Source organism: Salmo trutta, chromosome 3 (genome assembly GCF_901001165.1).
Source record: "Salmo trutta chromosome 3, fSalTru1.1, whole genome shotgun sequence".
Taxonomy (NCBI): domain Eukaryota; kingdom Metazoa; phylum Chordata; class Actinopteri; order Salmoniformes; family Salmonidae; genus Salmo; species Salmo trutta.
The window spans coordinates 13,965,636-13,989,848 of NC_042959.1; the positions used below are offsets into that span (position 1 = coordinate 13,965,636).

The following is a 24,213-nucleotide window of genomic DNA, read 5'->3' on the forward strand; positions in this document are numbered from 1 at the left end:
CTCAACTGAGGGATCTTACAGATAATTGTGTGTCGTGTAGAGAAATTAGGTACTTAAAAAATCATGTTAAACACTATTATTGCACACAGTGAGTCAATGCAACTTATTATGTGACTTGTTAAGCATATGTTTACTCCTGAACTTATTTAGGCTTGACTTAACAATGAGGTTGAATACTTATTGACTCAAGACATTTCAGCTTTTTATTTTTTATTAATTTGTTTAAAAAATGACATATTTCCACTGACATTATGGGGTATTTTTATAGGCCAGTGACACAAAATGTCTAATTCACGCTGTAGCACAACAAAATGTGGAAAAAGTCAAGGGGTGTGAATATTTTCTGAAGGCACTGTGTTGAACCACCACTACAGAAACATACTGACACATTAAGATGACCACTGGGCTGTGTACTGTATATGTCATTTATCTTTTATTCTTGTCTATTGGCTGAAAGGAATCAGAAATGTCTCTTTTTTACACCCCTACTCTTCAAATGTACATGTTAATGACAGCTGGCACAGATGTACAATGCATTTACTTTTATTGAATGTAAGGAATGAGAAGGAGTTTCATTGTCTTTGTTCTGGGTATTGTGTCACTGCTTTTTTCACCTTGTGGTTGCTGTCTGTCTGCAGGTGTCAGAGGAAGACGTCTGACTGAGTGGCAGGCCCAATATCATCCTCCACACTCACACTCACTCATGCTGGATGCATCTCAATTTCATAAACAAAATGTTCAGAGGCTGGGGCCTCATTTTGATTAATGTTGTCATGACAACTACATAATTCATGAATTGTATTAGCCTTCCATTTGTCTTTTTCTGAATCGTAATTCACCGGGGCTTCGGTGGAGAGCCTCTCTCTCTGCTTTTATCCTTTAGTGTCAGTCTTCTCTCCCCTTAATCCCTCCATCCCCCCCACCCCACCCTCCCCAGCTGAAATGCTGACGTGCTGCTCCCTTGGTGTGGGATGCAGGGAACCAGAGAGGCCCTACAGTCCTGATGAACCTACAGGCCATGTTTCTCATTTAAAAGATTCTCCCGCATCTGATCTGTATTGGTGTCTAACTAGCTCTACACTGACACCTATTGGCCACAGAGGAGAAACGGCTGCTTATCACCCCAGATGAACAGAGACATCTATTCAATGATATATACAAATACAGTACTAGCTGGGAGAAAAACATTTTGTTTACAGTCTATGGAATCGGAAATACTGTATTTTCTGGCACCTTTTACAAAAATCAGACAACACATTTGAATTTGACACTTTTAATTTGAGTCCCTATCTGGATTTAGATCAGATCTGTATGCAGAGGTCGGATGTGTGCAAAGGATCATGTTAATTCCAGTTGAAGCAGAAAGGCAGTACTTCTTTTTTAGTTTGCCGGTTTATCCTTACTGGACTGACAGCACGGGTCTGAGTTGAGATGTCCTTCAATGTTGTCCCCACTCACGGCTAAAACCAAACACACACAGAGGTCCTGTCAAAACCAGTCACTTCACTTCAATTTGTTAGGGTTGGTCATGTCTAACCCCTCCCTCTGTCCTCCTCCACCTCTCCTCTATAGTCCACCCCTGCATCTTCACCTCTCCATCCCACTCCCCCCACTCCTCCCTCTGTCCTCCTCTACCTCTCCCCTATAGTCCACACCTGCATCTTCACCTCTCCATCCCACTCCCCCCACTCCTTCCTCTGATCCCTCCTTACCTCTCTCCCCCATTTCCTCCCACTACCTCCCTCCCTTGTCATCCCTTCTCACCTCTCCCTCCCTCTCCCCTGTTTCCCCCCACTCCCTCCCTCTTCATCCATCTCACCTCTACCCTCCTCACCTCTTCCTCCCTCCTCCATCACATTCTCCTGGCTGTTGTTGGCTGAGGTCATGGGCGTGGTTTTGGGTGTGTCTGTAGGGCTGCCCTGCCCTTCCCAGATCACTCTGTCTGCAGATTGGAAACGCTGGAGGGGTGAAGTCTTCTGGTCTCCGGGACTGAAGGACTGGGAGCCCAGCTTTCGATGGGAGCCCAGCTTTCGACGGCCCACCAAACCTGAACGCAGCGGCAGCCCACACAGCCCTTCCGCCTGGTCAGAGTCACCCAGGGAGGGGGCATGTCGCAGGGGGGAGGGGGAGGCGGGGGCACTGCGGGGGTCTGGAGGAGAGAAGAAAGAGAGCAGATGGGAAAGATGTAACGGAGATAGAACAGAGGGGACAGTGAGGGAGAGAGAGAGACATATGAGTAGTAGTATCAGTACAAATGACTCATGTAGGGATTTGAATGGGATTTGTGTATAATAGTGTCTGTGGACTCTCACGAGTTGTTCTGTCTGTCTGTCTGTCTGTCTGTCTGTCTGTCTGTCTGTCTGTCTGTCTGTCTGTCTGTCTGTCTGTCTGTCTGTCTGTCTGTCTGTCTGTCTGTCTTGTCTTGTATAGTCTCACCAGAACCAGCAGCAGTCTGTGTATCTGGTGGGTAGTCTGCACTGTCAGCCAGGTTCTCTATACTGCCAGCAGCGTAGAACAGAGCACGTCCCTCTCTCACTCCTCCTCCTCCTTTAGGCTTAATCAGCTTCTTCATCCTGTCTGCTATCCAGTTGGACTTCCTACAGAGAGGGATGGAGGAGGAAGGGAGGAAAGGAAGGAGACATAGTGAGGGAGATCAAGATCAATAAGAAGTGAGGGAGGTGGAGAGAGTGGGTGGAGGGGGGACGACAAAAAGAGGGATTTGGCCTTGATCTGTCTGCATCCCAACGAATTGCAGGAGTCCAGAAGAAACGCTGGAACCTCTCTCGACAAGTCCACCTGTCCATGACAGCATCTTTACAGAGGGGCATCAGCCTCCACAGCCCCAATCTTAACGGCGCATCATTGACTTCAATGGACAACCTGTGTGTGTGTGTGTGTGTGTGTGTGTGTGTGTGTGTGTGTGTGTGTGTGTGTGTGTCTCTTTACTTGGCCTTGCTGGGTGTAGGCATGCTGGGGTCCAGGACTCTGTACTGATCCATGATCTTCTCCACCAGCTTCTGTTTCTCTCTACGCAGCTCACCCATCTTCTCCCTGGAGAGGGGGAGGAGAGGAAAAAGAAGAGAGTTGAAGAGAGATGAGAAGTTATAGAATAATATTTACATTTGTGTGTGTGTGTGTACTGACTGGTACTCTCTCTGCTGTGTGTGTGTGTGTGTGTGTGTGTGTGTGTGTGTACTGACTGGTACTCTCTCTGCTGTGAGTGGTGCTGGTCCTTGCGCTCCAGGCTCTGCTCCATCAGGTCTCTGTTGTGATTGGTCAGACTCTGGTTCTGCTCCAACAGGTGACGGTTTTCCTCCTCCATGTTCCCCTTCAGCTGGGTCAGCAGCTACACACACACAGGTTTCAGAATGATTTATAGTAAACAAGGTCATGTGTGTGTGTGATCTAACTTAAATATACTTTTGTGTTCCAAAAGTCATCACAAGGATAGTAAAACAAGGACAATTTGACAAGTGTGGACATTTCGCCGGTCCCTAAAAGGAACAATGATATTTTGTGCTCAGGGTTTAGGGTACAATTAGGGTTTTTGGTCCCAACTTGGATAGTAAAACCAACGTGTGTGTGAGAACCTCCCTTCCTCCTGACCTGGTACTGGTTGGTGAGGCGGTCGGTGCTGAGCTCCAGTCTCTGGTTGTTCTCCCTCAGAGAGCTGACCTCTCCCTCCAGCCTGGTCCTCTCCAGCTGGGCAGCACTCAGCTCACCCCGCAGCATCGAGCCCTGAGCCAGCAGCTCACTCTGTACCTGAGCTGACTCCCTCTGCACGCCCTGCAGCCTGGGAGAACAGAACAACATATATTACAACACAACCAGATAGGATCAGATCAGACAGACCGACAGACAGAGACAGAAAACCAAGAAATTACTTGACAAAATAAGACAGTGAAGCAGCAACTCAGGCAATTTGTCAGTGAAACAACCAACTGCTTGGTATCAGACTGAAAAGATCAGGAATGAACTGAATGGATCAGGAATGAACTGAATAGATCAGGGATGAACTGAATAGATCAGGGATGAACTGAATAGACCAGGAATGAACTGAATAGATCAGGAATGAACTGAATAGACCAGGGATGAACTGAATAGATCAGGGATGAACTGAATAGATCAGGAATGAACTGAATAGATCAGGAATGAACTAAATAGAATAAGGACAAACTGAATAGATCAGGAATGAACTGAATAGATCAGGAATTAACTGAATAGATCCGGAATGAACTGAATAGATCAGGAATTAACTGAATAGATCTGGAATGAACTGAATAGATCAGGAATGAACTGAATAGATCAGGAATTAACTGAATAGATCAGGAATTAACTGAATAGATCAGGAATGAACTGAATAGATCCGGAATGAACTGAATAGATCAGGAATGAACTGAATACATCAGGAATGAACGGAATAGATCAGGAATGAACTGAATAGATCAGGAATGAACTGAATAGATCAGGGATTAACTGAATAGATCAGGAACATAATGAATAGATCAGGAACATAATGAATAGATCAGGAACATAATGAATAGATCAGGGATGAACTGAATAGATCAGGGATGAACTGAATAGATCAGGAACATAATGAATAGATCAGGGATGAACTGAATAGATCAGGAAGTTATATTACATGAAATAAGTTGAAGAGAATAAGTGATGACGGAGCAGTTAATTGTTTGACTGAGAGGGTGTTTTCTTTTACCTCTCATAATCCTCTTTCAGTCTCTCTAGTTCTCTTTCTCTCTCCGCTTTCTTCTGCACCTCTCCCTCCATCTTCTCTCTTTCCATCTTCATCTCTGTTTCTTTCTCCTCCAGATGGGATTTGAGGCCCAGGAGCTCCTGATACCTGGAGAACATGAAGGTGTTATGAACATTGCTATGAATTTTACTTAAACACTCATTAAGGTGTCATGACTAATTTCATAAACGTTATTTTATCAGGGTTTTTCTCACAAGTCAGTTTACAGTGTATTCAATGGCATATGAAATAACAATCAGACTGGTTTCATAAAGTTAAGAATGCCTTATGTATACTTCTTTAAATAAAGTGTTACTTGGTGTTCACTACCTTCCTTCTAGCTCCCTGTGCTCCCTACCTTCCCTCCGGCTCCCTACCTTTCCTCCGGCTCCCTACCTTCCCTCCGGCTCCCTACCTTCCCTCCAGCTCCCTCCCTATCTTCCCTCCGGCTCCCTACCTTCCCTCCGGCTCCCTACCTTCCCTCCGGCTCCCTACCTTCCCTCCAGCTCCCTCCCTATCTTCCCTCCGGCTCCCTACCTTCCCTCCGGCTCCCTACCTTCCCTCCCGCTCCCTACCTTCCCTCCAGCTCCCTCCCTATCTTCCCTCCGGCTCCCTACCTTCCCTCCGGCTCCCTACCTTCCCTCCGGCTCCCTACCTTCCCTCCGGCTCCCTCCCTATCTTCCCTCCGGCTCCCTACCTTCCCTCCGGCTCCCTACCTTCCCTCCAGCTCCCTCCCTACCTTCCCCCCGGCTCCCTACCTTCCCTCCGGCTCCCTACCTTCCCTCCGGCTCCCTACCTTCCCTCCAGCTCCCTCCCTATCTTCCCTCCGGCTCCCTACCTTCCCTCCGGCTCCCTACCTTCCCTCCAGCTCCCTCCCTACCTTCCCTCCAGCTCCCTCCCTACCTTCCCTCCGGCTCCCTACCTTCCCTCCGGCTCCCTACCTTCCCTCCGGCTCCCTCCCTACCTTCCCTCCGGCTCCCTACCTTCCCTCCGGCTCCCTCCCTACCTTGCCTCCGGCTCCCTACCTTCCCTCCGGCTCCCTACCTTCCCTCCAGCTCTCTACCTTCCCTCCAGCTCCCTCCCTACCTTCCCTCCGGCTCCCTACCTTCCCTCCGGCTCCCTACCTTCCCTCCGGCTCCCTACCTTCCCTCCAGCTCCCTACCTTCCCTCCAGCTCCCTCCCTACCTTCCCTCCGGCTCCCTACCTTCCCTCCAACTCCCTCCCTACCTTCCCTCCGGCTCCCTACCTTCCCTCCGGCTCCCTACCTTCCCTCCAGCTCCCTCCCTACCTTCCCTCCAGCTCCCTACCTTCCCTCCGGCTCCCTACCTTCCCTCCAGCTCCCTACCTTCCCTGCAGCTCCCTACCTTCCCTCCAGCTCCCTGTACTGTGCCTCCAGGTTACGGTTGTTGCTCCTCAGGTCAGAGTGTCTATCCAGCAGCTCCTCTAGCTCCGCCTCCTGCCTCTGCTGCAGCGCTGTCATTCGCTCCTGGTCCCTCCTCAGCCCCTCCGTTCTGGCCAATGACTCCTCATGCTCCCTGGCCCACACCTTAGACTCTGCCTCCAGAGCAGCACACCTGGCCTCGCTCTCGCTGCACCTCACCAACACTGCTGCATGCTGGAAGCTCAGGGCCGCCTGGTCCACCTGGGAGAGAGGAAGGGGAGGGGGAGGGGGAGGGGGGGGGGGTGTTGGAAACCAAACTGTGACTCTGACACAGGTGACAGTACTACAGTCTCTGAAGTGGCGAGAGATAACAGTTTCAGTATAATAACTATATAAAACAATAGTAGCTGTATGATACCTGTAGCTGAGTGTTGAGTGCCTGCAGCTTGGTGCAGGTCTCCTGTAGGCTGATAGAGTGATGTTGCAGGGTGTCTATCTGCTCCCTCAGGTGGCTGCAGACTGACTGGGACTGAGACAGCTGGGATAGCAACACCTCCCGCTCCGCGCCCACCGCTGCATTCTGAGAGGGAGGTGAGAAAGAGATGATTTGACTAGAGAAAGTTGACAATCACATGACTAGTTGTCACAGCATATATCAGCAGATTACAATCTGAGAGGTGAACACACACACAGACACACATCTCCCGCTCCGCGCCCACCGCTGCATTCTGAGAGGTGAACACACAGACACACACCTCCTGCTCCGCGCCCACCGCTGCATCCTGAGAGGTGAACACACACACAGACACACATCTCCCGCTCCGCGCCCACCGCTGCATTCTGAGAGGTGAACACACACACAGACACACATCTCCCGCTCCGCGCCCACCGCTGCATTCTGAGAGGTGAACACACACAGACACACATCTCCCGCTCCGCGCCCACCGCTGCATTCTGAGAGGTGAACACACAGACACACACCTCCCGCTCCGCGCCCACCGCTGCATTCTGAGAGGTGAACACACACAGACACACACCTCCCGCTCCGCGCCCACCGCTGCATTCTGAGAGGTGAACACACACACAGACACACATCTCCCGCTCCGCGCCCACCGCTGCATTCTGAGAGGTGAACACACAGACACACACCTCCCGCTCCGCGCCCACCGCTGCATTCTGAGAGGTGAACACACAGACAGACACCTCCCGCTCCGCGCCCACCGCTGCATTCTGAGAGGTGAACACACACACAGACACACACCTCCCGCTCCGCGCCCACCGCTGCATTCTGAGAGGTGAACACACACACAGACACACACCTCCCGCTCCGCGCCCACCGCTGCATTCTGAGAGGTGAACACACAGACACACATCTCCCGCTCCGCGCCCACCGCTGCATTCTGAGAGGTGAACACACACACAGACACACATCTCCCGCTCCGCGCCCACCGCTGCATTCTGAGAGGGAGGGGAGTTGAGTACAAATATGTGATTAGGGTATAAGCAGAATGTTCTTCCTAGAGAGGTACACTGGGGGACAGGGTATGGTCCTCTGTAGCTAGCTTCTGTTATCTAGGACATATGATATGGCACAGCAAATATCAACAAATCAAACAATAACGACAGGTGAACACACACCTCTCTCTCCAGGTCTATCAGTCGTTCACTCAGAGACCAGTCCATCTTCTCTACTCCAGCTTTTGGGGTCGTAGGGAGGTCATGGCCCTCCTTTGGTTGGGCATCTTTAGCCTCTGGGTGCTCTAATGTGAGTGTGTCTGAGGATGTAGCCTGCTGTGTGTTAGCAGGGCTTTCTGGTGGGAAATTAGCAGGGACGGCATCTCTCTCCCGCTTCTCTGAAAGAAGAAGGTCAGCGGTAACTGTCTTCAGTTCAGCCTCTGCCCTCTCCAACTCCTGCTTCAGCCGTGCAGCCTCATTGGACAGTTTTTGAGCCTGCACCTTCTCATTGGCTAGCTCCTGTGGGAAAAGGAGAGGATGAAAACGTATTTCTAGGCTCAAGGCACACACACCCACACACACACCCACACACCCACCCACACACACCCACACACACACACACACCTGAGTCAGAGATCTGATTTTATCCTGGGCTTCTGTGTTCAGCTCTTTAAGCTCCTGGCTCTCCTTCTCCAGACCCTGTAGCCGAGTACCGAGCTCCTGCTCCAGGTCCTGTAGTTGAGCACAGAGCTCCTTGGATTGAGACAGCTCCTGACACACATGCCTACAGAGACAGAGAGATCAACTAGGTCAGACCCATAATATGGTAATAGTACAGAAATACACTGTATGTACATGGAGGGGACTGTTCTGCTACCTCTATTTTAAATTAATTGTGTGTGTGTGTGTGTGTGTGTGTGTGTGTGTGTGTGTGTGTGTGTGTGTGTGTGTGTGTGTGTGTGTGTGTGTGTGTGTGTGTGTGTGTGTATCACCTGTGCTCTGTCTCCAGACTGCAGGCCTTCTGGTTGCTGTGTTCCAGGGCTGATGCTGTGCTCTGTAACTGCTGCCTCAGCCTGGCCGCCTCCCTCTCCCTCTGCCTCTGCTCCTTTCGTTGGCTGTCCAGCTCTCCCTGACACACCTCTTTGTCCTGCTCCAATCGCAAGGCCTCCAGCAGAGCCTGGTCCCGCCCCCGGGTCAGAGACTCCACCTCTAGTGCTACCTCGCGAAGCTCCGCCTCTAGCTCCTCCTCATTGCGCCGTGAGGATTCCAGACTCCTCCCCTGGCGCTCTAGCTCCGCCCTCAGGGCTTGGGTCGTCAGCTCCAATTGGTCACCCTGGCAAACAAGGTAGCGTTCAGGATCACAGTATTCAGTGACATTGTGTAATCTAGTCCTGATCTTTCTGTTGGTAGTAATGTGTGTGTTTTGCAGTGCATAGTGTGTGTATTGTAGCAGTGCCACCTTGCGTTGGGCAGTGCGTAGGGTGTCCACAGAGCTACGGAGGGTCTCTCTCTCTCTCTCCAGCATGGCTCGCTCCCCCTCCAGAGTAGCGATGACCGAGGCCTGCATCCGCTGCAGCTCAACCTGGCTCCGCAGACGACATAGCTCCTCCTCCATCTGCAGACGCTCCGCCTGCAGCACCTAACACACACCAGAGAGGAATGATGTGGAAGGGACAGAGGGACGGACCATCTGACAGACAGACTACAGTAAGGAGGACGAGGAAGACTAAGAATTAAAAGACAGACGATGGTACTCTATGGAAGACTATGGATGGACGAACAGATGGACGGATGGACTACGACAGCTGCAATGTGAAGGAAGAAAGCCCTATGAGTCTGGTACATGAAACTACTGGCAGAGTAATGATTTTCGGATCGTGATTGGTTCCATACCTCTATCTGTCTCCTAGCCTCCGCCAGGCTCTCTGTAGCCTTCCTCAATCTCTGGCCCTCGGCCTCCAGTAGCACCAGCCTCTGCTCAGCCTCCCAGGCTTTCCTGCTCTGCTCCCCCAGCTTGGAGCGCAGGTCCTGGGCTACAGACACCTGCTTGTCAGCCTCCTCCAGGGCCTGCTGGAGCTCAGAGGCCAGGCGCTCCACGTCAGGCCCAGGGAACACACATACGTCTTTTTCACTGAGTTCCACTGACTTTTCTTTCTCTTCTCTCTCCTTTGTTTTTGGCAGTTTCTCTTCTTCAGTGGCTGGGCTGGGGTCTTGTATCTCTTTCCGGTCAATATCTGCCTTCCCAAGATCCTCTTCCTTCTCATTTGTAAAATGTTTTATCTCTCTCTCTATCTTCTCACACTCTGCTTCTTCTTCTCTCTTTTTGGGTTTCAGCACCTGATCCTCTGCTTCCACCTCTCTCTCTTCAGGATGGAGCAGCTCTGCCCCAACTCCAGCTTCTCTTTGGGTTCTAATGATGTTGGCTCCCCTCTCACTGTCCAACCCTCTCCGGGCAGTACCCTCCCCTTCTCCTCTTGAGGACTCAGAACCTTGGACTCCCCTCTCTCCCCTCTCCTCCTTCTCTCCCCTCTCCTCCTTCTCTCCCCTCTCCTCCTGCTCTCCTTCTTCCTCAATACTTTGATGCTTTGTCAACCGCAGTTCCAGGTTCTTTTTCAAAGTGGCATTTTCATTCTTGACATTCTGAAACTGAGAGTGGAGAGGAGGGTAGACAATGACAAGAACAGTAAAAGTGTCAGACGACACAGTGAGTTCACATCTAGATACATGTCAGACGACACAGTGAGTTCACATCTAGATACATGTCAGACGACACAGTGAGGTCACATCTAGATACATGTCAGACGACACAGTGAGTTCACATCTAGATACATGTCAGACGACACAGTGAGGTCACATCTAGATACATGTCAGACGACACAGTGAGGTCACATCTAGATACATGTCAGACGACACAGTGAGTTCACATCTAGATACATGTCAGACGACACAGTGAGGTCACATCTAGATACATGTCAGACGACACAGTGAGGTCACATCTAGATACATGTCAGACGACACAGTGAGTTCACATCTAGATACATGTCAGACGACACAGTGAGGTCACATCTAGATACATGTTAGACAACACAGTGAGTTCACATCTAGATACATGTCAGACGACACAGTGAGGTCACATCTAGATACATGTCAGACGACACAGTGAGGTCACATCTAGATACATGTCAGACGACACAGTGAGTTCACATCTAGATACATGTCAGACGACACAGTGAGGTCACATCTAGATACATGTCAGACGACACAGTGAGGTCACATCTAGATACATGTCAGACGACACAGTGAGGTCACATCTAGATACATGTCAGACGACACAGTGAGGTCACATCTAGATACATGTCAGACGACACAGTGAGGTCACATCTAGATACATGTCAGACGACACAGTGAGGTCACATCTAGATACATGTCAGACGACACAGTGACGTCACATCTAGATACATGCCTTCAGAAAGTATTCAGACTCCTTGACTTTTTCCACATTTTGTGACGTTACAGCCTTATTCTAAAATTGATTAAATACTTTTTTTCCCTCATCAATCTACACACAATACCCCATAATGACAAAGAAAAAACAGGTGTTTTGATATTTTTGCAAATGTATTAAAAATAAAACACTGAAATACCACACTTATGTAAATATAAAGACCCTTTACTCAGTACTTTGTTGAAGCACCTTTGGTAGCGATTACAGCCTTGAGTCTTCTTGGGTATGACGCCAGAAATGTTCGAATGGGCTCAAGTCCAGGCTCTGACTGGGCCACTCAAGGACATTCAGTAACTTGTACCGAATCCACTCCTGCGTTGTCTTGGCTGTGTGCTTAGGGTCGTTGTCTTGTTGGAAGGTGAACTTTCGCCCCAGTCTGAGGTCCCGAGCGCTCTGGAGCAGGTTTTCATCAAGCATCTCTCTGTACTTTGCTCTGTTCATCTTTCCCTCGATCCTGACTAGTCTCCCAGTCCCTGCAAAACATCCCCACAGCATGATACTACCACCACCATGCTTCACCGTACAGATGGTGCCAGGTTTCCTCCAGACGTAACACTTGATTCTTGTTTCTCATGGTCTGACAGGCTAACTACACCGCTCGCGTCGCCTGCGCGAGTGTCGCAAAATACATTTTGAAATCTATGTTATTCAATTATTGCACCCACACTGCTCGCGTGCGCCAACGAGCGTCTGCGTTGCCAAGGGCTAAAATAGAAGTCAGTTCAATTTGTGACGCAGATCGCGCTGCAAGTCCTATCTCTCCCATCTCCTCATTGGTTTATAGAATCAGGTACCCACGTGACGTCTCCTCATTGGTTATACCCATGTGGGTGACTGAAAGACGAATGAGGTCAGTGGCGGTAATGCACCTAATTTATGAAAGTTGCCAATCGCATTATAAAGTCAAGAGAAGAAAAGGCCTGGAAGGAAGAGAGATGTTAGAAACGATTTAGTTGACTGTTTTATGTGTGGATTAATTGTAGGAGTAGAGGACCTTGTGCATTTCAGGTAAAATAACAACTCAATGTTTATATCCCTGTCACGTCCTGGCCAGTATAAGGTTAATTGGTATTGTAGTTTGGTCAGGACGTGGCAGAGGGTATTCGTTTTATGTGGTTCCGGGTGGTGTGTTTGTTGAAGGGGCATTTGATTTAAGTATTCCGGGGTTTTTGGGCACTGTTTGGTTTTCATGTATTCTATGGTTAGTCTAGTGTGTGTGTTTCTATGTTGAGTTAATTGGGGTTGGACTTCCAATTGAAGGCAGCTGTTTGGTGTTGCCTTTGATTGGAAGTCCTATATTAGTTGGGTGTGTTTGTCTTGTATTTTGTGGGAGATTGTTCTGTGTTTAGCCTTGTGCCTTACCAGACTGTTTTTGTTGATCGTTCGTTCTTTGTTATTTTGGTGTTCATTTTGTATTTATTAAAAAGCAAGATAAGCATACACATACCTGCTGCGTTTTGGTCCTCCTTCACCGACGACAACCGTGACAATCCCAGGACAAATTAGCTAGCAACAGCAAGATAGCTAAATAGGACAAATTAGCTAGCAAGTACAATCTAGCTAGTTAAATTGCCATAAATGTTTAATGCTTTTCGACCTGTCCCCAAATTAATATAATTGGTTTAGAGTTTGTTTTGATATTTTAACCTGCATGTCGTGATCGCGTTTGGTGTGGGGGGACAAAATACATTTATGCACGATGGCGCACACGTGCAGCCGGTTTGGGTTCCGCGTGAGAGTCCTTTAGGTGCTTTTTGGAAAACTCCAAGCGGGCTGTCATGTCTTGGTGGTTCCAAACTTCTTCCATTTAAGAATGATGGAGGCCACTGTGTTCTTGGGGACCTTCAATGCTGCAGAAATGTTTTGGTATCCTTCCCCAGATCTGTGCCTCGACACAATCCTGTCTCAGAGCTCTACGGACAATTCCTTCAACCTCATGGCTTGGTTTTTGCTCTGACATGCACTGTCAACTGTGGAACATTATATAGACAGGTGTGTGCCTTTCCAAATCATGTCTAATCAATTGAATTTACCACAGACTCCAATTTCGAGTCTCATAGCGAAGGGTCTGAATACTTATGTAAATAACGTATTTCTGTTTTTAATACATTTGCAAACTTTTCTAAAAACCTGTTTTCGCTTTGTCATTATGGGGTATTGTGTGTAGATTGATGAGGACATTTTTTTATTTAATCGATTTTAGAATAAGGCTGTAACGTAACAAAATGTGGAAAAAGGGAAGGGGTCTGAATACTTTCTGAATGCGCTGTACATGTCACTGTAACGGTTTAGTGAACCACACCCACATGATGAATAGCGTTCTCTTAGACCTAAAGACTTTTGTTAGCCTCCTAATGCCTAGGCTTTAGCTCAGAGGGTTAACACAGTCGGTCACATCAGCTCACCTCTCTTAGCATATTCTGATGTTCTGCCTCCAGACAGGCCAGCTCCTCCCTCACCTCCGGCAAATCAGCTTGCTGCAAAATATAGCAGACAGTTGGATCCTCCAATAGCAGTGCCCTTAGCCTGGACACTAATACAAGTACTTGGCAAGCCACAAGGCTCCCTGTGTAGTCTCATTCTTCTTCACTGTTCCTTGGTACTGTTGCCTTTGCCTGCTCTCTGGAGGTTTAACCTAGACTCAATCCATTTTGATAGATTGACCCTCGTGACCCTTACCCTCTGACCCCTGAACTCCTGTTCGGACTGCAGGTCCTCCAGGCGTCTCCTCAGCTCAGCGTTCTCATTCTCAGCTCCCAGAAGCCTCAGTGACGATGCCTCGCCAACCTCCACACTCAGAGGCTTCAGATCTGAGAGAGAGAGAATGAGAGAGAGAATGAGAGAGAGAATGAGAGAGAGAGAGAATGAGAGAGAGGGAGGGAGGGAGGGATATATTTCATTGCTTTGGCAGCAGTGGTACCATTCATGCCATTAAAGCTTATTTGAATTTGAATTAGAGAGGAGGGGTCGTTGACAATAATCAAATCATTTAACTGAAAAGACACACAACAGACAGGCAGACTGACTGACCAATCTCTTCTCTTAGCTCCACTCTTAGCCCAGCCTCGTCGTCAGACTCCACCTCCAATTGGTGGAAATGTGGAGCCGCTGTCATCGTGCCTGTATTGTTGTTGTTATGTCTAAGCTCCGCTTCCAGGCCCATATTCATCTCCAAGAGCTCATCGACCCTCTGCCTCTCAGTATCCCGCTCCTACAGACACACACACACACCAACAAATTAGGGAAAATGTCTACGTGAGCCTGGTCATTAGATACCAAATTCCTTACTTGTGATTCAGAAACGCATTACCACACACACATTACCATCATTACCTACCCCCTCCAGGTCTATGAGTCTTCGTCGCAGGAGTAGATTGTCTCTCTCCAGCTCACGTAGGCTGGAGCAGCGTAGTCGTGTGTCCGCCAGCTGCTCCTCCAGCAGGACCCGGGTCTCCTGCAGCGCCACACACAGCTGCTGCTGCTCCTACAGGGGGTGCCACACAGAGACAGGGGACAGAGACGCAGAGAGAGACAGGGGATAGAGACAGGGACAGGGGATAGAGACAGAGAGAGAGAAAGAGTCAGAGACAGGGAATAGAAACAGGGAGAGAGAAAGAGACAGGGGATAGAGACACAGAGAGAGACCGGGGATAGAAACAGAGACAGGGACAGGGGATAGAGACAGGGGATAGAGACAGGGGACAGAGACAGGGGACAGAGACAGGGGACAGAGACAGGGGATAGAGACAGGGGATAGAGACAGGGGACAGAGACAGGGGATAGAGACAGGGGACAGAGACAGGGGACAGAGACAGGGGACAGAGACAGGGGGTAGAGACAGGGGATAGAGACAGGGGACAGAGACAGGGGATAGAGACAGGGGACAGAGACAGGGGACAGAGACAGAGGATAGAGACCGTGGATAGAAACAGGGAGAGAGAAAGAAACAGAGACAGGGACAGGGGATAGAGACAGGGGAGAGAGACAGAGAGAGGGACAGAGACAGGGGACAGAGACAGAGACAGAGAGGGGATAGACACAGAGAGAGGGGATAGAGAGAGAGACAGGGGATAGAGACAGAGAGAGAGACAGAGACAGGGGATAGAGACAGAGAGAGAGACAGAGACAGGGGATAGAGACAGAGAGAGAGACAGAGACAGGGGATAGAGACAGAAGAGAGACATAGAGACAGTAGGATAGAGACGAGAGCGGACAGAGACAGGGGGACAGAGACAGGGAGGGGATAGACACAGAGACAGGGGATAGAGACAGAGACCGGGGATAGACACAGAGAGAGGGGATAGAGACAGAGAGAGAGACAGGGGATAGAGACAGGGGATAGAGACAGACACAGACACAGAGAGACAGAGAGAGAGACAGAGACAGGTAACAGCATTCAATGTCCCAGTAGAAAAACAAGGCATAGCACCTACAGTACCTAACACCAATACTACAGGCATGTACAGATCTGAAGAAACTGCAAAGTATTATCAATATTGAGGGAGCTCACCTACTGTAAGCCCATCTGCAAACACAGAGGGAAGTAGCTAGGGGGAAGGGGCTGAGGGATGTTGTGGGAATGGGCCAACCATCAGCTGAGTGTGGCTACAGTTGGCGGTAGAGGTGGTGTGGTACCTTCAATTGTGCCTGTGTGTGGCAGCAGTGTGTGGTGTATTGGTGGCGATACCTTCAGTAGAGTCTCTGTGTACTAAACAGTGTGTGGTGTATAGGTGGAGATGCCATCAATAGTGTCTCTGTGTACTAAACAGTGTGCAGTGTATTGGTGGTGGAGGAGATACCTTCAGTTGTGTGCGAGTGACTTCCAGGCTGCGTAGTCTATGAGTGCAGCTCTGTAGTTCTGTCTGCAGCTGCTCGGCTCTGCCTGCACGGTCACGAAGACAGTCCAGCTCGTCACGCACCGCTCGCATTCCCCGCACCTCACCTTGAAGACTGCGGTTCTGCCCAACACACACAAGATAGAGGTGAGTTCAGAGGAGGACAAAAGTAGCAGAAAGTTCCGTTCCAGTTACTGGTAGTGATACCAGAGAAAATCTTACCTCTTTCTGAAGTTTCTTCAGCTGCTCGTCCATAGTCTGAACTTCCTGCTTGTGATCCAATAGTTGATCCCCTTTGTCATCCCTTTAGAAACAGACATCATTATTGCAATAGTATTGTACTACTAAACTACAGACACCTCTTACAGAATAGTCCTCTTCCAATTTAAAAACCTTAAACACACCCACACACACACACACCCCCCCACACACACACACACACCCACACACACTTGCCTTTGTCTTCCCTAGAAATGGACGACATACTGTAGTTCTAACAGTTACCAGACATCTTTCAAAGAAAAGTCTTCCTCCAACTTAAAAACATTTTGATGCACACACTGACATGACTGTCTCACACACACAAGCATAGACACACACTCACACACACACACACACACACACACACACACACACAAGCATACACACACACACACTCACACACACACACACACTCACACACAAGCATACACACACACACACACACAAGCATACACACACACACACACTCACACACACACACTCACACACACACACACACACACAAGCATACACACACACACTCACACACACACACTCACACACACACACACAAGCATACACACACACACACACTCACACACACACACACACACTCACACACACACACACACACACACACACACACAAGCATACACACACACACACACACTCACACACACACACCACACACACACACACACACACACACACAAGCATACACACACACACACACACAAGCATACACACACACACACACACACTCACACACACACACACACACAAGCATACACACACACACACTCACACACACACTCACACACACACACACACACACAAGCATACACACACACACACACACACACACACACTCACACACACACACACACACTCACACACACACACACACACACACAAGCATACACACACACACACACACACTCACACACACACACTCACACACACACACACACACAAGCATACACACACACACACACACAAGCATACACACACACACACACACACACTCACACACACACACACACTCACACACACACACACAAGCATACACACACACACACACACACACAGCATACACACACACACACACTCACACACACACACACACACACACACACACACACACACACACACACACACACACACTCACACACACACACACACACACACACACACAAGCATACACACACACACACACACTCACACACACACACACACACACTCACACACACACACACACACACACACACTCACACACACACACACACACACACACACGTCTTACAGTTGTTGTTTGAGGCGTCGTAGTTTGGCCCTGCTGTCTGCAAGCTGGACAGCTAGACCCTGGGGCTGCTCGTCAACGTGACCACCAGACTCAGCCTGCTGGACCTCACTCTTCCAACACAACTCTGCTATCCTCTGAGAGAGAGGGGAGAGAGAGGGAGGAGGGAGAGACGGAGGGAAAAAGAGACGGAGAGAGATGACAGGAAGGTGATGAAATTAGCACCAGGTTCTGTGTGAATCTGTGAGAGGAAGAAACCCTTAGAGCTTTTTAAATCAGGTTTGACACAGTGATGCTTTCATTGGGAAGACACTCTCCTATAGAGGCTGAAAGGCCTGGTTTCATCATTCAATTTTTCTTCTGTTGTTCTGGACCTATTTGTGAGTATTTGTCTGTGTACCTCCAGGTGTGTGTCTCTCTGTGCCAGCAGGCCTTGGATCTGTCTGGCCATGGAGCCAAACAGCACCTGTAGCTCCACCCCTTCCAGCCCTCCCAGCTCCTCCCACTGCAGCGGCAGCACCGCTCTGGGGTCCTGCGTCACCTGCAGCAACAACACTTTCTTACCTCTCTGTGGTAATAACAGTATGTGACTGAGCATTCCAGCACAAAATGGCTGACGTGGTGAACGTTAATGGTGGATATGAATAAATGAGTAGGGAACTGAACTGACCTCCTGGATACAGTTGGCAATGGCAGTTTGAGTCTCGATGTCCAGCGACTGGATTTGCTGTATGAATGTTTCCTTCCTCTCACACTGTTGTTGATCAACAAAGAGTAGTCAGTAAGGTTGGCTCAGTTACAATTGCAGTGTGTGTGCGTGCGTATATGTGTGTGTGTGTGTGTGTGGGAGAGAGAGACATCACCTGTACAGCACATCCCAGTAAAAGCAGTAGCAATCTCCTCAACTCCTCCACTGCTGCCTCTGAAAACACAGATACCACTCTTATGACTATCTTGTTCCCATCATACTCTCATAGACAACATAGGAGCCCAATCAGAGATTCTGTACTTTCAACTGGCTCTTTTTTACCTGTTAGGGGGTCTTGCCCCAAAATGGCAGTGTTCGGAAGAGGCATCAGAATCAGCTGCTGTAGGTCATCCTAAAGACAGAATCACAGGGTTTGAGCAAAGGGAGAGCTTGAAGGGATTCAAATATTTATTTATTGTAATTTCCCTAACCACATTGCAGTTACTGTATTCAAATCAACATTGAAATGACAAAACCTTCCAGTTTAGTTCAGTTTAGAATACAAACACAGATGACATCAGAGGGGAAAGTAGGCCAATTTTGTTCATGTATGTTTCTACATAGTACGATGACTATATTTGGTTCTCAGACACAAGCCCTGGTAGAGAGAAATTAGGCTGCAGAGTGACCACATGCTGCTGGTAGTTTAAGGTTTCACAGCCCTGCCAGTGAAATTAGGCTGCAGAGTGACCACATGCTGCTGGTAGTTTAAGGTTTCACAGCCCTGCCAGTGAAATTAGGCTGCAGAGTGACCACATGCTGCTGGTAGTTTAAGTTTCACAGCCCTGCCAGTGTGCCCAGGAAACACGAAGTAAGAAGTGAAACCGCAAATAACAAAATGACATCGTAGCAACACCAGACAAGACGGAATTGTTGTCATGACAAACAGTCCTGTCAATAAGTTGTGTCCAAAACATTTGTGAATAAATCCCAGAATATTATTTGAAACTTGCTGGTGTTCCTCCCATGATGCTCCACTGTTCAGAGGTTTGAATGACTGATCAAAGCAGGAACTCAAACAGTGAACACTCATGTTTTTGTGTGTTTTGTACATTGTATCGGACTAAAGTTAATTTCTCACAGAGATTTGCCTGGATGTCTCCCTAGGCTCAAGTCTGGACCTTGTGCGGTAAATTACTCTGAGATGTGATTGTGTATCAAACAAAATCACGACACAAATACCAATACCTGGTAGAAGGCCCTGAGGTGTCGGTTGAGGATGGAGAAGTTCTGGACTCGGAGCATCTGGTCGTCTCTCCCACTGCGGTACAAATGCTCCAGCTTGGGGTTGGGGTCTCTGGGAATGACAAACAGACGGACAGACGGACGGGCGGACGGACAGACAGACGGACGGACGGACAGACGGACAGACAGACGGATGGACGGGCGGACGGACAGACAGACGGACGGACGGAGGTGAAAGGCACAGCTTATTTAGTACAATAGCCAGAGTGGGGATTGAGCCAGTGTGCACGTCTACTTGTGCCGTAATAGCTCTCACCTCTTGGCAGAGGTAACAATCCCAGCCCAGTATTTCACCAGCTATAATACCTTTGATCAGGTAAAGTAAAATAAATGTATTACATTGAATCCTTCAGTACACATTCCATGGCCACAAAATCTGAAGCCTGTGCAAAGGTGGGAACTTACATGACCCTCATGACCTCGTTGAGAAAGATCCCATTGGTCAGCCTCAGGTAGCGGTCATGGGAATTCTGGGACTTGGAGTTCACCTCCATGTACTGGTTGTAGAGCATGACATTCTCCTCCCTGTCCACTACACCATCAAAGAGCTGTACCTGAGGGAGGGGGGATCCTATTAGGGCCTTTAGCGCGATCAACAATTAATGTCGCGGAGACAGCATTCACAGTAAACGCTGTATTCACTATATATACAAAAGTATGTGGACACCCCTTCAACTTAGTGGATTTGGCTATTTTAGCCACACCCGTTGCTGACAGGTGTATAAAATTGAGCACACAGCCATGCAATCTCCATAGACAAACATTGGCAGTAGAAGGGTCTTACTGAAGAGCTTAGTAACTTTTAACATGGCACCGTCATTGGATGCTACCTTTCCAAAAAGTCAGTTTGTCAAATTTCTGCCCTGCTAAAGCTGCCCCGAACAACTGTAAGTGCCGTTATTGTGAATTGGAAACGTCTAGGCGCAGCAACGGCTCAGCCGCAAAGTGGTAGACCACACAAGCTCACAGAATGGAACCACAGAGTGCTGATGCGTGTAGAAATGGTCTGTCCTCGGTTGCAACACTCACTGTCGAGTTCCAAACTGCTTTTGGAAGCAACGTCAGCACAGGAACTGTTCATCGGGAGCTTCATGAAATGGGTTTCCATGGCTGAGCAGTCGCACACAAGCCTAACATCACCATGCGCAATGCCAAGCCTCGGCTGGAGTGGTGTAAAGCTTGCCGACACTGGACTCTGGAGCAGTGGGAACACGTTCTCTGGAGTAATGAATCACGACTTCACCATCTGGCAGTCCAACGGAAGAATCTGGGTTTGTAGGATGCCAGGAAAACACTATGTGCCCCAATGCTGTAAAGTTTGGTGGAGGAGGAATAATGGCCTGGGGCTGTTTTTCATGGTTCGGTCTAGGCCCCTTAGTTCCAGTGAAGGGAAATCTTAATGTTACAGCAATACAATGACATTCTAGATGATTCTGTGCTTACAAATTTGTGGCAACAGTTTGTCGAGATCGGTGTGGACAAACTTGACTGGCCTGCACAGAGCCCTGACCTCAACCCCATTGAACACCTTGGGGATGAATTGGAACGCAGACTGCGAGCCAGGCCTAATCGCCCAACATTAGTGCCCGACCTCACAGCAATGTTCCAACATCTAGTGGAAAGCCTTCCCAGAAGAGTGGAGGCTGTTATAGCAGCAAAGGGGAACCAACTCCATATTTATAAACATGATTTTGGAATGAGATGTTCGACAAGCATATTTTTGGTCATGTAGTGTATGTTGGCTCAATCGGAAATTACCTATAAATGTGAACTGCGCCACAACGCAGATATTCTGCGCTACGGATTGAATCGAGTCCTAAATTCTATAGAAACACAATAAACAGCGCCTTCGGAAAATATTCAGACCCCTTGACTTTTTCCACATTTTGTTACGTTACAGCCTTGTTCTAAAATGGATTAAATAAATACAAATCCTCGGCAATCTACACACAATACCACATAATGACAAACGAAAGCAGGTCTTTTGAAATGTTTACAAACATATTAAAAATGTAAAACAGAAATACCTTATTTAAATATGTATTCAGACCCTTTGCTTTGAGACTCGAAATTGAGCTCAGGTGCATCCTGTTTCCATTGATCGCCCTTGAGATGTTTATTCAATTTGATTGGAGTCCACCTGTGGTAAATTGAATTGATTGGACATGATTTGGAAAGGCACACACCTGTCTATATAAGGTCCCACAGTTGACAGTGCATGTCAGAGCAGAAACCAAGCCATGAGGGCAAAGGAACTGTCCATAGAGCTCAGAGACAGGATTGTGTCGAGGCACAGATCTGGGGAAGGGTACCAAAACATTTATGCAACATTGAAGGTCCTCAAGAACACAGTGGCCTCCATCATTCTTAAATGGAAGATGTTTGGAACCACCGAGACTCTTCCTAGAGGTGGCTGCCTGGCCAAACTGAGCAATCGGGGGAGAAGGGCCTTGGTCAGGGAGGTGACCAAGAACCTAATGGTCACTCTGACAGAGCTCCAGAGTTCCTCTGTGGAGATGGGAGAACCTTCCAGAAGGACAACCATCTCTGCAGCACTCCACCAATCAGGCCTTTATGGTAGAGTGGCCAGATGGAAGCCACTGCTCAGTAAAAGGCACATGACAGCCTGCTTAGAGTTTGCCAAAAGGCACCTAAAGATTCTCAGACCATGAGAAACAAGATTTTCTGGTCTGATGAAACCAAGATTGAACTCTTTGGCCTGAATGCCAAGTGTCACGTCTGCAGGAAACCTGGCACCATCCCTACGTTGAATCATGGTGGTGGCAGTATCATGCTGTGGGGATGTTTTCAGCGGCAGGGACTGGGAGACTAGTCAGGATCGAGGCAAAGATGAACGGAGCAAAGTACAGAAAGATCCTTGATGAAAACCTACTCCAGAGCACCCAGGACCTCAGACTGGGGCAAAGGTTCACCTTCCAACAGGACAACGACCCTTAGCACACAGCCAAAACAACGCAGGAGTGGCTTCGGGACAAGTCTCTGAATGTCCTTGAGTGACCCAGCCAGAGCCCGGACTTGAACCCGATCGAACATCTCTGCAGAGGCCTGGAAATAGCTGTGCAGCAACGCTCCCCATCCAACCTGACAGAGCTTGAGAAGGTCTGCAGAGCAGAATGGGAGAAACTCCCCAAATACAGGTGTGCCAAGCTTGTCGCGTCATACCCAAGAAGACTCGATGCTGTAATCGCTGCCAAAGGTGCTTCAACAAAATAGTGAGTAAAGGGTCTGAATACTTATGTAAATGTGTTTTTTATTTTGAATAAATTAGCAATAATTTCTAAAAACCTGTTTTTGCTTTGTCATTATGGGGTATTATGAGTAGATTGATGAGGGGGGGGGAAACTATTTATTCCATTTTAGAATAAGGCTGTAAAGTAACAAAATGCGGTAAAAGTCAAGGGGACTGAACACATTCCGAAGGCGCTGTACAACCTAAACAATTTATATGGAGTCAATAAGAGGATCACTGCAAACAGAGAACTGCTATCTGGAATCTGTGGTGTAGATCAATGAACCTCGAGATGGTCATATTTTACTGACAAATAAATAAGAAAGGGAATAGGAAGTCACAGATATAAGGTAAAACAACAAGATACATTCTATGAGCCATTGTAGAGAAAGTGTGAAAAGGAGAAGTTTGAGAACTAAGTTTTTGCTGTTATGACAAAAGTTATGACAAGCATTTACATCTGATTCAAGTTCAACCCATTCGTGTTGTTATAACTTTTGTATATAAAGAGTTATACATTATTTATAAAATGCATAATCTCATATGTGTAATTTTTTTTTTAATTTAAACGTCGTTTATTTACAGGATTTGTATGTATTGATACTCCATAAAAGCAAAACAACAGCAATAGGCTATGTGTTTTTATGTTTTATAAACGACTATCATCATCACGTATATCTAGGCCTACTACTATAGCATCTGAAAGTGATTTAAATAAGCTTTGCCACATACCCAAGTCACCAACGCACTTTTCATGAATTCTTCTAGAATGTCCATTATGTTAGAGTCCATGGTGTCGCATAAATAATTTACAAACTTCAATAAAAAATATAAATAAAATATATCCTACATTATTAAAGCAATTTTACTAAACACTGAATCCATTCTGTGTTCGTCATTTCAGTTCCCCTCCCTATCGCTTCCTCTCTCACTTTTTCAGTTAGTGCTGGTGGTGAGCACATTGCAAAACCACAAGTGAATTTCTTAACGAACACATTTCATTAGTCCTTTAGGCCTACCCGGAACTATCAGCACCTTTACCAGTGTTTGTTTCCAGAAAACAAAGTCGCTCAATGACAAATGAGTAGGTGGCTTGAGATGGATGGAAAATATTAGACTACTTTGTGCGCACTGTGGTTCCTTGCCTAGACGTTTGTAACAATGTTTATATTACAATTCACTTATTCCGTTGTTTGTCGCCTATGCATCAGATTGATGAAGATATACTCTAAACAATTTCGAAATGGTAAATTCAGTAGGACGGGCGTTCGTTGCGCTTTCAGGTGCAATGGCGAACCCTGGTGGAATTATGGTGTAAAGGTCGCTAGTCTACTATCTATGAACATCCTACTTCTAAAATAAAGACGTTGAATGAACGTTGTCGTAAAACACACAGATCAGAGTGAATGAACCATTTGACAAAGAAACAAAATAAACAGCCACTACAAATGAAAACATGTTTGCTATGTGTAAGATAGTGCACGTTTATAATGCACTCGACATT

At 47.8% G+C, this 24,213-nt stretch overlaps 1 protein-coding gene across 2 annotated transcripts; it reads right to left on the reverse strand.

Moving 5' to 3' along the window:
* Nucleotides 1-413: 413 nt before the first annotated feature.
* On the reverse strand, nt 414-23,752 carry ccdc88b (coiled-coil domain containing 88B). 2 transcript variants are annotated; one of them, XM_029724160.1, is made up of 28 exons: nt 23,442-23,752; nt 19,865-20,013; nt 19,403-19,511; nt 18,497-18,566; nt 18,330-18,388; nt 18,137-18,220; nt 17,867-18,007; nt 17,470-17,603; nt 16,149-16,230; nt 15,891-16,049; nt 14,429-14,575; nt 14,122-14,302; nt 13,771-13,901; nt 13,497-13,568; nt 9,480-10,232; nt 9,046-9,225; nt 8,579-8,919; nt 8,211-8,370; nt 7,770-8,105; nt 6,550-6,711; nt 6,115-6,392; nt 4,715-4,858; nt 3,607-3,793; nt 3,201-3,346; nt 2,947-3,051; nt 2,437-2,597; nt 1,820-2,149; nt 414-1,460 (listed from the first exon to the last, which is right to left on the reverse strand). In XM_029724160.1, exons 1-28 carry the CDS (start codon nt 23,499-23,501, stop codon nt 1,381-1,383), a joined length of 4,941 nt encoding a protein of 1,646 aa, XP_029580020.1. In that variant the 5' UTR covers nt 23,502-23,752; the 3' UTR covers nt 414-1,380. The 2 variants fall into 2 exon arrangements, with proteins under 2 accessions (XP_029580020.1, XP_029580029.1); XM_029724169.1 differs by having other exon boundaries at nt 1,835-2,149; nt 23,442-23,749.
* Nucleotides 23,753-24,213: the final 461 nt, after the last annotated feature.

Coding starts and splice junctions, on each gene's coding strand:
- ccdc88b (XM_029724160.1), bottom strand. CDS start 23,501: ATGGACTCTAACATAATGGACATTCTAGAAGAATTCATGAAAAGTGCG. Junction 17,604..17,866: donor AGAGAGACACACACCTGGAG/GTACACAGACAA, acceptor CCTCTCTCTCAG/AGGATAGCAGAGTTGTGTTG. Junction 10,233..13,496: donor ATCAGAATATGCTAAGAGAG/GTGAGCTGATGT, acceptor CTCCACTCTCAG/TTTCAGAATGTCAAGAATGA.